Source organism: Agelaius tricolor, unplaced genomic scaffold, assembly GCF_023055355.1.
Source record: "Agelaius tricolor isolate 1412-34295 unplaced genomic scaffold, bAgeTri1.0.p SCAF_29, whole genome shotgun sequence".
Taxonomy (NCBI): domain Eukaryota; kingdom Metazoa; phylum Chordata; class Aves; order Passeriformes; family Icteridae; genus Agelaius; species Agelaius tricolor.
Genome location: NW_027269289.1, coordinates 2,771,010 through 2,783,686, shown reverse-complemented (window position 1 = coordinate 2,783,686; position 12,677 = coordinate 2,771,010). Strand labels below are relative to the sequence as shown.

The 12,677-nt window shown below is 45.5% G+C and overlaps 1 protein-coding gene across 2 annotated transcripts in view; it reads right to left on the bottom strand.

Moving 5' to 3' along the window:
• CDON (cell adhesion associated, oncogene regulated) overlaps positions 1-12,677 on the bottom strand; it is a 58,413-nt gene that overhangs the window by 4,528 nt on the left and 41,208 nt on the right. For both annotated transcript variants that reach the window (XM_071449539.1, XM_071449538.1), the window contains exons 13-18: positions 12,008-12,189; positions 10,209-10,314; positions 6,915-7,037; positions 5,254-5,481; positions 3,915-4,189; positions 1,526-1,605 (exon numbers count right to left, since the gene is read on the bottom strand). In XM_071449539.1, the coding sequence (XP_071305640.1) occupies positions 1,526-1,605; positions 3,915-4,189; positions 5,254-5,481; positions 6,915-7,037; positions 10,209-10,314; positions 12,008-12,189 (994 nt within the window). The remainder of the gene's footprint in view (positions 1-1,525; positions 1,606-3,914; positions 4,190-5,253; positions 5,482-6,914; positions 7,038-10,208; positions 10,315-12,007; positions 12,190-12,677) is intronic.

Below are 12,677 nucleotides of genomic sequence, written 5' to 3'. Positions count from 1 at the left end.
CGGGGCAAGGCAGCGCTAAGGGACAACTTGTTTCTCTATCAAGCAGTCAAATATAGAATGGGGCTGTGAAAACTCAAAGTTCAGGCCCTGCTGATGACCCGTCTGGGAGGAGCAGTGCAGTTGCAGAGGATGGAACTCTTTCCCTCGCTTTCTTAGGGGGAAAAAAAAAAGAGCAAATAAAGAATTGAATGTGTTTAACACTGGAAGCAAGCTCTTAATTACAGTGTAACACATATGGCATGTTCTAAATTACCACGAGGCTCAGACATCCTGGTGAAAGCTGCTGCACAGCCTGCTTGAAATCACAGCACTGGGGTGTGAGGGAATGTCCTGGGCTTTCCTGAGACCTGCCAGGGACACTGGGCCAGGCAAGGCATGCCCAGCTCCCCCTGCCAGCAGCAGCTTGCCAGCATTTCACTGTCATGCCCATATTTATGGAAGGAAGAAGGATTCAAAGCTCATTATAAGCAGTATTTTAAAAAGTAAAACTATGAAAATAAAGTGAATGTGTTTACTGCCTTCAACAACAGCTTTATTGTTCAACAGGGGTTGGACTCAATGATGTTTGTGGGCCCAACTCAGAATATTCAATGATTCAATGATTAATTTCAACTCAGCTTAGCCAGATGCACACCTAAAGGCAGCTGAAGATTTTAAAAATACTGAAAAATCAAAGTATGATTGAAAAAAAGCCCAGAACCTAACAGTCAGAGCAGCCCAGCTTGTCTGACATTCAGTCCTATTTCTAATCATTAAAATAACCAGAGATTGAGTCAGAAGCCTAAGGAGGATAATAATTCCAAAAGTGAAAACTCAGTAATTTTTATTAGGTTTCTGACTCCCAGCTACAATGCAGAAGAGAGATTTTCTCTTATTCTACACAGGAATCCTTTTTCACATGAAAAAAAATGTATCCCACTCTGACAATGGCTGGTCATCTCCTCCTGAAGGCCTCAAGAACTTCAAATCCCATGTTTCACAAAGAACAGCATTGTGAAGGCAAAGGAGTGAGCTGGTTAATGTTCTTAAGGGAATGTCAGGAAGTGTAAAATATAGAAGACCAATTAAATCCGATTTGACAAGCTCCATATGGAATGATTTTGTTATCTCAGAACTGAAGAAAAACACAGGAAATACAGATTTTTTTTTAAATCCAGTGCCCAACCTGCCTCACATCCTAGAGAGCATCAGAGGAGCATGTTGAGCAAAGTGAGCTCTGGGGTTTTAACAACTTGTTTTATTCTATCGTACAGAAAATCCTCAACTGCTTTCCTATCCATGGAGCTCCTAGTGCTAGCCAGGACTCCAGCTCTCATCTTTTGCTAGCCCCAGCTCCACCCCAGCACACAGAGGGAGGGCTGTTCTCTGGGCAGGTCATTTCTCACCTGTTATTGTAATTTCTCACCTGTTATTGTAATTTCTCACCTGTGATTGTAATTTCTCACCTGCGATTGTCATTTCTCACCTGTTATTGTCATTTCTCACCTGTTATTGTCATTTCTCACCTGTGATTGTCATTTCTCACCTGTTATTGTTCCGACAATTCCGGCAGCTGATGCACTCCGAGGGGTCAGCCTGTGGCACTGTCGTGTACATCCCACCACCCTGCAGCAGGAAGGATTAATAATTACTAGTTAGAAATCAAATCACTGCTGGGACACCCAAGAGCTCTTTGACTCAGTTTCCCCCCTCTGATCACGTTATCGATGCCCTGCTCCGGGCTGTACGTGGCACAGCAACACTGAGCGATTGTCCAAAGGCCAGGGGAGGGCTTTGCCAGTGTGTGTGTCAGGGAAAAGTAAATAACTGCAGCTTAGACAAGTATGTGGTCATTTCCCTGGTCTGTTTTCAGCTTAATATGCTGAGGTTTAATTTAATAAACACACTGTAAATATATTTATTTTTAACGCTGATGACAGACACGAAAGCGAATTGCTGTTCATTAGCACGCAAGGCTTGTTTAGGGAGACAGAGGATTAAATTTGCAGGGCTGATGTCACATACAAACCCATCCCACTTTCCTGTAATTACTCCGATTAGATCAGTTTACTTCACTACACTGATTTTTGAACCGTTTCGTATTTGTACAGATGGGGTAATTCCTCAGCCAGCAATGACTCCGGGTGAGAGGGATTTTGTGTTGTTGGTTTTGGCTAACGGGGCCATTACAAGCCAGTTGAAATGCCCAGATTAACACATACCTCATTGTTAGGGACCAGGCAGACAGTGATGTGGGAGCCACTCCAAGGGGGCTGCAGAGCCAGGCTCCTGCACCGGGCTCCAGGAGGGAGCCAGGCTGGGAAGGCTCACCTGGCTTTTGGCAGCTCAAGTGCTAGGCAACTTCTAGCAATCCCTATTTTTGCAAAAACAGAGCTTATCCTGAAGTTTTTGAGGGATAGGGAGCACTGAGGAAATGCCTAATTAGTCTTGATTGCCATTCTGGCCAGTTTCTCCCTTCCTCATTTAAGCCAATCATTGAAACAATAAAGAGCAACCTAACAGGATCAGAACATCCTGTTCCTCTGCCTCGCCCACGTGCCAGCTCCAGCCCTTCTCCATGGGCAGAGATCCTGTGACTCAAACTTTCTGCAACAGGGAGTGGGGAAAGAAAAGCTCAACCCCATCACCTGTTCCCAGCAGCACAGCAATGTTGGGTGGACACCTCATGGCACAGAGGAGCTCCAGACATCAAGACCTGTGTCATCATACATGTATTTCATTTTTCCCCCCAAAAAAATAAAAATGGGAGGGACAAAACATAATGCAAACTTCCAGTCTTTCTCCCGGGTGAGCTTTTGAGCACTCCAAATCCTCCCTCCCTGAGGGCTTGGAGATTTTTGGAGAGTTTCACCCACTGGGAGGTTGGACAGGTCAAAAAAACCCAGTTTGGGCCTTGCTTGCTCTTGAAAACAACCAAAAGTGGGCACTTCTTGCTCTGTGGGTAGGCCAAGGGCAGAATGGGGGGGAAGAACTGACTGGTCTGGGCTCAGACTGGAGGGAAGTGAAGTGGCAACTACTGTGCAAGTGCTAATTTGTTGTTCAATAAAATGAAGTGCTTGTGCTCAATTACCAACACAAACAATAGACCCGTTTTTTTTCTCCAGAAACAGCATGGGTTATTCAGACTTTTGAACTTTTTCTTTCAGTTTTCCTGGGCAATGTTCACAGTTTTGAGTAAGTTTAGTAAGTTTGAATGCAAGCCATCTGTTTCCATAGACAATAATGAAATCATTATTCTCTCTTGGAAACAGGACACGTTTCAGCAAATGAAGTATTTTTCCACAGCATACAAAGGCTGGGTCGCAGACTGAAATTAGTTTTTAATTTTATTTTCAATTTTGTAACAAAAAACGAGCCTGTCTCAACAGTCACAAACAGGGGACTGAAAAAAGAAAAAAAAAGCAGCATTATTGCTCTGCTGCAGCTCAAGATGTATGGGGCACTTCATTCCATGGAACCTCCTGCGCCATTCGTGCTTTGCCATAATTAATAGCATTGCTCAGAGTTACAGATCTGAAACAGGTGGGGGAAAAACGGGTGATCCATAAAGCTGCAGAATAAGCAGCTATAATTAAATGTATTTAACTTGGAGATTGAGAAATACCATATGTACAAGTAAAGTATCTCAGCCCAGCGCTGAGGCATTCTCAGAGCTTACATGCTGTTAGGAGGAGGGTAGAGGCAGATTTCCCAGAGTAAGTGGAATTCTTGCTGTCATCTGATATTCTCAAATGAAAACCATGATGTTTGTATCACAAATATCAGCCCAGTTGCTTCCTCTGGGACAAGGAATTCAGTGGAACTGGCTGTTATCAATGGATGAGTATTCCCCCACCCAAACTAAGCCTCCTTCCACAGCCCCTGAATGAACCCCACGGTCTGGGCTGAGCCTCCCACCCAGCGTAGGACCTTACGTTCACAAGGTGATGGGGATGTTCATAGTCCATGTGTGTCCTGGACAGGGAGTTGGTGTGCCCTGGGTACAGTCCTGCTCCTCCTCCGCTCATGATCCCCTTGACACCATTGGTAACTTTGTGGTGGAGGTGGGGGCAGCCATTGCTGAGGCCGTTGCTGAGGAAGCTCCCGTGGATGCTGCCGTTGACCCGGCTGGTCCCGGGCAGGGTCGTGTACTCAATCATCTGCCCGTTGATATCTGCCCCTTGGTACAGGTAGCCTGGAGGGTCGTATTCTGCAAAAGACATTTTTACTGAAAGCACTTCCACTGATAAATGAGGAGCTAAATGAGCAACCCTAAAAAATAATGAAACTTTTCTTTTCTTTCTCCAACCCTAAAAAATAATGAAATTTATCTTTTCTTTTGTGAGCTAACTCTGATATCCAACTGCTTAGCATATGCATGTAGACATGGAAAACAGCCACATCCTGGAGAGCAGGCCAGAAATGTTGGTCTGGAAGGAACTGGCTGATGTCAATCACTACAAGAGCATCCCAAAACCAGGCCTTTTGTATCACCAACAGCCCTTCTGCTGTATCTGCTATAAGCTGCTTCCAGAAGATCTCTCTGGGCTGCAGCTGAAGACACTATCTTCATTATCTCCTACATTTCTCTCTGTAGGAGAGTAAGAATATTTAAAAATAACTACAGGCTGTGGCAAGAGCAAGGCTGATTTATGCACAAGGAGCAGAAAAGGCCAGGGCAGAGATTCTGCTGGCTCTGGGTTGCTGGTGGGTGCAGAGCACCTTGCAAAGCTCCTGCTCCAGGCTCCTGCTCACTAATGAACAGGTTTTCCTTATTAACACCTCTCTGGAAGACTTGGCCATTGAATGCCATCTCATTGTGCAGGGACTAAGAGGTAACAAGGGACTTGTCCTAGAGCTTTCCAGATGCACTCAAGAAAGGGAGAGATCCAGGGTTTAACTCTCCACAATTTTAACAAGTGATTATGATTACACACATTCAGCCTCTGCAACCATCAGAGACCTATGCAGCGGCTTTAAAGTTAAACACAAACTGGAGAAACTTTGCCCAGGCTTTTCCCACACCATTCCCTGGGTGAAACTGCATCACAGTCCTCCAGGGACCCAGCAGGACAGGGGAGCATCAGTGTGAAGAAATGGAGACACTGCTCTTAAAAGCCCAAGCTGCACCTAAGGCCCACTTGGAAGTACAAGTCTCTACAGAAATGCAAGCTGGCTCCTAACAGGAAACTGCTTCCCATCCATAAAACGCAGCACAGACATTCCTAATTTTACCCTGGTAATATTTTCCCCATGAAACCAACCCCCACTCACTCTGCATGGCGTTCTGCTGCCGGTTCTTCCAGAGGCACATGGCGATGAAGACGATGAGGATGAGGACCATGACGCCCAGGACACAGCCCACGATCAGGTACAGCATGTCCCCACTGCGCACGGGGCCGCTGGCAGCCACAGCCCCACTGCCCCCAGCCCGCTCAGGGGGACTGGGGGGCGTGCTCAGGTCTCTCACTGGATACTCAGACGCTCCCGGCGTGCGTTTCACTGGGTGAGCAGAGACAAGCACATGTACATCCACTAAATGCATCTTCTAAATGTGTTTTTTTCATCATGAAATGACAATAATTACTGCCAAGTCTGAGTCCCGATGCCTCACAAAGAAGACTTCCAAGTCAACATTAAATCCTGCAATGAGAATGCCAGCTCCTATTGGGTAATAACTGTTTGCCTTGGAAGATGGTGATTATCCCCTGATCACCCACTCTTTGAGGTCACTGGAACTTTAACGAGACGCTCGAGGTACCCGTGGCTGCAACTGCTCTAACTCTCAACTTGAAAGAGCACAAATCTTTCCACTTCTGAGGTCAGGAAAAACCACAACACTCATTTCTCTTGCCCAGGCTCTGCCAGATGACCTACCCTTATCTGATGTGAACCCTGCTAACCCCCTTTCCTAACCACACAGTTGAAGATCAACCAAGAGATGAACAGAAAATCACTGAAAATGAGATGCTAGTTTAACCCAGGAATTGCATTTACATTAGTTTCCAGTACACCACAGTTCATATTTATTTCATTTGACACTAAAACCCTAAAAGAGGTGCCTGGCTTATGAGTGAAGCTGGTCAGAGAGAGACAAGCACCTCCATGCAGGTATGCTGCAAAAGCTGGATCACCCTTATAAGCCTGGGGGAGATAAATTTTAAGGAAGAGGCAGGGTGAATGACAGATTACATCTTGCCCATTTTAAAATTAGAGAAGAAAGTTATATTCCTTGCAGGAGGAATACCAACTGTGTGCACAGCCTTGAAGCCCTGCAGCTCCTACTCCTTCCTTCAAAGGCTTCACTACTCACTTCACTGAATTTTGATGCTTCCGCTCCCAGAGGGATTTTTTCTTTTTTTTTCTCAAACATTTTTTCATAGCACTGCATTTGAAGTTTACTGTCTGCATTTTCCCTTTACAGCCTTACTTGGTTTTAGAGATTAAAGGAGACAGGAATTCTTCGCAAAATAAATGTGACTGCCATATCTGACACTTCCCGAGAACAGTACAAACTTTGTGCCAGAGGCATGCAGGATTAGGGATGGAGGCAGCCAACACAGCCATCAATTGCTGTGGTCTGCACTTACACAACGTGTCACAGAGCCCTGAAGACATAAAACAGATGTACAAATCAATTCTGTCATCTTCAGGCGCATGGTTGTCTCCTAAGGAGAGGCCATCAGCAGAGCAGAGGCAGCAGCGCTATCTCTGAGGGCAGGCAAAGCTGCAGAGCTCTGCTCAGAGCCTCAGGAGTGCAAAGGATCACTTTCCATATGTTCAAAACAATCCCAGCTTCGGAAGACAAAACAATCCTCCGAAACATTCCAGAAAATTATGGTCATCATCGCAGCTGACTTTTGTGCTGCACAAAAATTCCCCCAGTGGATCTTTCCCGTCCCAAAGGCCACCTCAGCCCGGCCCCACAGCCTCACCTTTGGTCTCGCAGATCATCACGTTGCTGTACTCACTCTCCCCTCCCTCGTTGTAGCACTGCATCTTAATGTCATAAGAAGTTTCAGGCTGCAGGTGATTTATCAGGTGCCATTGCTTTGTACCTGTGGGGGGGACAAAAAGTAAATTGCAATTCATTTACCCACAGGAGCCAGAATTATGGCTGAGTGCTTTGCAGGGACCTTTTCTACCAAATGCAGGGGCACTGCAGCTTGTCTTTAGCACAAAAATCTTCAGTAGTAGTTTATGGATTTAACTGAAACCATGGTCCACAGGTGGCATCCTGGCTCATGACAGAGGGTAGGAACTAGATAATCCTGAAGGTCCCTTTCAACCCAAATTATTCCATGACTCTCTAAGACTTGTGTTATCTTGTGAAATTGATTATTTTTAGAAATTGATTAGAAGGATCTTTTGATGAATTAAAGTGAGGGTTTTTTCAGTATTTTCTATTAAAGAAAGTCATTCTCTACAAAAGCCAAACCTCACTAAACTCAAAACCCAGACATCTAAGTGCCCACACATGTGCATTTAAGTTCAACAGCAGCCCTGTGCACCCTAAACATGGAACTGTCAGAGGGATGGGTTTAGGGTGGATTATGCTGACTATTTACAGTACACTGGGCAAATAACAAGGGAAACTGGCACACAGAGCTTGGGACAAGGAAGAACTTGGCTGTGAGCAGACCTTCTAGAGGTACCACTGCAGCCAGTGGTGTCACACAGGAGGGACACATCTGGGTTGCTCAATTTGGCCGAAACCCCAAATAATTGAAGGTGCATTTTATGAACCATCCTGGGAACGCAGCAAGGCTGTCCTGGTGCCACTGCCCCTGCAGAGCCCAAGCCCCAGCCCCAGCCAAGCAATCTTCTCTAAGAGGATGGTTTTGTCATCTCTGGCCCCCAGCCAGCTTTTCATTTAGACACCCTCCTGAAGCACTGAGCACTTCGGGATAAATCACTCCCAGTTTTTACTTTCACGGGCTTGTGACAAATTTTACTAAACGGTGACCTTTTTTTTTTTTTTTTTAGGGAGTTTAATTAACTGTTTGAGTGCTCTTAATCCCTCTTGGAAAATACCACCTTGAACTGTTTCCACTGTTTCTAAGGAACTGTCTACCACCTACTGATTTAAGCATTAATAAAAAGGCTCGGGCGTGCTCGGCGGGCAGGGGCTGTCACCGTGATGCTGCTCAAGCTCCTCCGGGACCCCAGCCCAGGTCCGGAGCCTCTGCCCGGCCCCAGCAGGGCGCGGGTACCCAGGAGGGCCCCTCTGCACCAGGGGCTGCCCAGCACGGTCCGTGTCCACATCCCAGGGAGGGCGGACAAGCCCTGGCTGAGGCTGGAGCTGCCTTTCCCTAAAGCGCACGTTTTCCCAAGATTCAGCCTCGCTTTTCCCGGCGCCCCCACCCCCAAGCATTCCTTTCGGTAATTACTACACCAGGTTTTAGGTTTCCGCTTCAAACCATTAGTGGCACTGGAATCAGTACAGGCACTTTAACTGTCCTCTTCGTGCACCATTAGCAAGGGAAAACATTTAAACAACTGACATCAGACTGCATTTACATTTAAAATTCAATCTCCAGGATTCTCGAAACAGAGAAATTCAGACCAGAAGCGGAGAAATGCAGACCATCGCTGCAGGACAGGGGTGATTTTTTTTTTGCTTTTGCCTAAAGCGGCTGAGAGATACCGAGGAGCCATCAGAGCTTTTTGCTTGTTTTTTCCTTCAAATAAAATCTGATTTTGCCTGCAGCGGCATTTATAAGGAAAAAAAAAAGGTTTCTGCAGAGTTTTGAATGTCTCGAAAGACAAGACTTAACAGGAAGCGGTGAGGAAAGCCTGCGGCAAGCACTTAGCTAGCACAGGCATCACAACACTTTTTCCACAACTCATGAAGTCATTTCAAGATAAAATTCCCTGTCATAAAGCAGATTAATTCAAAGGTAACAGAGGGGGAAAAAAAGCAAAGCAAAGAACAAGTGATTTATGGCAAAAATACCTTAAGTCACATGTTCCTCTACATATTTCACATCAAGTGCTTCCAATCACAACTTAATTGAAAATAGTTCTCTCTCCTTTTTTTTTTTCCTCCTGAAAAGCTAATTTAGGGGAGCACAGTAAAGAAAAGTTGAAGTTTAAATCTTTCCACCGAGTGATTTCTGTTGCAGGCTCTGGCAGAGCGGAGCAGCTGCTAATGGTTTCAGACTGCCACAAAGAGTTCAATACACACACGCTCGGAAAAAAACCCCGAAACAAGCTAATTTCACAGCACAGTGGAGCCCACTTAAACAACTAACTGCTCAGTGTATAAGATTTATAAACACACAAGTTCTGTCTAGCAAAGGCTAAAATACATTTGCAGATGAAGGTGAAGCCTGCATAAGGTTCTTTAAAGCCTCTGAGCTCAAACTCTGGACCTTTAATAGCTTTATAGTGTGCAAAAGCTTATGTCATGCATCAAAGTACTATGTGCAGTATTGTCTGGCAGGGGAAAATTTTCAAAATAAAGGTCCATTCCTCTTGTAACTGAATAAATGAGGGGGAAAAAAATAATTAACGTCATTGGGCCAGAATGAGATCACTGCGTTTGCTCAGGCCGAGCAATAAGGACATTAAATAAAATATTTTTAAAAGGGTTTTCCACTTCTGGACTAATATAGACATTATCTAATAACTTCTTCCAGGAAAGTGATGATCTAATATGCGCAGGGGAAAAAAATAACTTGATTAAAAGGCAAAACGAAGCACAAACATAGCTGCATTTGCAGAGTGTTACAGCACTTGAGGCTAAAAGCAACTTCCTTATAGTAGGAGAAGTGATTAGGCGAGGTAAGAGGAGAGAAGGGCAATTACACACAAGATACTACCAGCTTAGAAAGTCCATGCTGGGGTAAATAATTTTAAAAGCCAGCTAGTTGTTAGTACAGTCTGTAACCCAGATGTTTTTATCCTGGGTTAAACCTCATTTACACTGTTTTCTCTTTATACAACTTGAAGCTACACCAGTTTAAATAGACCTTCATTAAGGCTTTGCAGCTGTATAACAAGCCAAACTTAAACCCAGTATTTAGCCCTCAAGCTTCCATGTCAAAGAGGCTTCAGAAGGAAGAAACCAGCTCACGTGTGGGCAAAACCCTACGTTAGGGAGTTGAGATAGCTCCTCCTGTGAGATATATTATAAAGACTGCTTGGGAAAAGCAGTTTAGATTTCATATAAACACAGCCAACATGGCTACAGGGTGTCCTTCCCCTTCTCCAAGCAGGCACCGTACCGTCCACGATATCGCGCTTGTAGTCGCTGTCGTTGTCGCTGTCCGTGGGCCGGTAATAGATGTAAAATCCTTGGATGGGCGTGTTGTTGTTGCTCGATGTGATGTACTGCAAAAGAATTTTAAGAGACTGCATGAGAGAAGAAAAGTTTTAACTGAGTCCTGCTGTGCTGTCGCCACTGAGTAGCTCATGCTCTGCAAATATGAGTATTTTTAATAAGGTTGTGTAAGTAAAAGTGACTGAACTCCCATGAGTAGACAGAGAGTAGGGATGGGTACAAGAGACTGAGTTTGGGCTGACTCTTTCCTCCCATACCACTTCCCAAACCCTCAGTCAGGGTTTCACCATGCATAGCCTGAAAATCTGCATGATTAATGGAAATGGAAAAGTTAAAACCATAAAACTCTTCAGAAAGAGTTAAGATCACTAAAAATCAGCTCAAGAATCTTTAAGTTATGCAGCCTCCTGAGGAACCAGAGGTTATTTTAAGTTTATTATCCTTAACATCTCTTAAGGCTGAGCTAGCAGAGCAAACTAACACTGGGAACTCTACACATTAAATCCTCCAAAGTATACCAGGGGGTTAGATTTCAAAACAAGAGCAAAGAATTTCTGTGGGTTTCAATAAGGACTTTAAAGTACTTGTTTACAATAGATGAGGTAACAGGGGAAAGGAAAATGTTTCTCTAACATGAAACCTCCACTGGATGTGAGGGAAGACGGCGGGTTTGAAACACTCTCCCAAGCCACCCCAGCCTGGATTGACAAAAGCAGCAGGAATTGCAGGAAACGGAGCCAACTCACTCACTCACTCACAACTCATGGCATGAAGAGGGCTTGGGACAGAGTTAAGCCCACTGGTGCCTCTGAGATGTCTGTGCCAGAGCAGGTGGACTGGGGCGGCTGCAGCCTCTCACTGGAGCTGCCAGTTGGGCACATCTGGCGTAACCCGAGGAGGGGTGTGCGGGGTCCCCGGGGAGCTGGGAGGGGAGTGGGGCGGAGGGAAGCTGGGAGATGGTGCAAAAGGCAACAGACAACTGACAGGGCTGCCTCTGAGCGGGAAAAGTGACTGGAAATGGGGGCAAATCTCCAGGTCTTGTGGGGAGGAAAACCACTCCACAAACAGCATTAATCCTTGACTTTACAAACTGTGGTAAGTGTTGGGGAAGATGAAACAGGAAAGCCTTATAAATATGGTTGTCTGGCAAAAGATTTTGAGAATATAGAAACTATAAATGAGATTGAAATGAAAGCAAGCTTTGAGATCCCTCAGTTACTGAACAACTGGAAAACAATGGTGTGGCCAGCCAAAGGTAATCTTTAGATGGAACAACACCCTCTGCTTGCAGACAGGTCCAAGGGTCAGAGCAGACCCTACTGGCTTGGCAGAAGGGGCCCAAAGAGGAGTTTTTAAGGTTTAAAATGTAACACAGTATGGTAATGTAATGATTCTTATAGGCTGTATGTAAATGCTATAGGATTTGTATCTTGTACTAGACTGGTTAGTGAGAATTAGAATATTCAACACAGAAGAAGATTTATGGTATTGTAACGGGAACCTCGCTCTCTTACCCTTCTACGCTCTTACGCTTCTGCTCTCTTACCCTCTCATCCTCTCTCCCCCTCTCTTCTCTCAGTCCTGCTCTGAGCTGTGCCTGGCAGCTCCCAGCAGGGCCCTGCACCCAGGCCCTCTGCAATAAACCACAAGTTCCATGACCTGGCTGCAGAGATCTCTCATGCCTGTCCCAACCGTCCTACCCCCCGACGCTCCTACAGTAAAACGAGGCAGAGCTGCACGCACCGTCCACTTCAGCATGATCTGGGTGTCGCTGATGGCCTCGGTGTAGGCGATGTGCGGGCCGGCGATGGGCCGGCTGGAGAAGCGGCTGCTGAAGCCGGCCACCTGGTACGGCCGCGACGCTGCGCTGCGCGGGCTCTCCCCGTACGTGTTCACCGCGATCACGCGGAACCGGTACATTTCTCCTTTTAAGGGAAAGAGGGAAAAGAAAGAAGCCCTTGTAGCAAAACAAGTGCTGGAAAGAGAATTCAAGGAGAGACTAAACAGATTAGGAAGTACTTTTTGCACAGCATGCAGTTAGAAAAGGAGAGGAGTCCTCGCCACAGGCTGATGTGGAGATATAAACAGCTTCTAGAAGTCACTCAAGGAATGTCCAAAGGCTATTGGAGATACCTCCATCAGCCCAGGAAATCCTGAAACTGGTGGGCACTGAGAAGATGCTTCAAAGGATCCCTATCACTATCCACTCCATATTCTCTTGTGTTTTTTGCCGGAGTTTTCAGCGCTAGACATGGGAAGAAGTCATGACAGACATTTTTCCATTAATGCATTTTTCTCTACATTCTGAGTGTTCACTAGAAGGACAATTAAGTTAAAAATAGCAGTGATACACAACCCTCCTCTCCACATGAACAAATATTAAATTATGGTGGGGTTTTTTTTCCACTTGGAA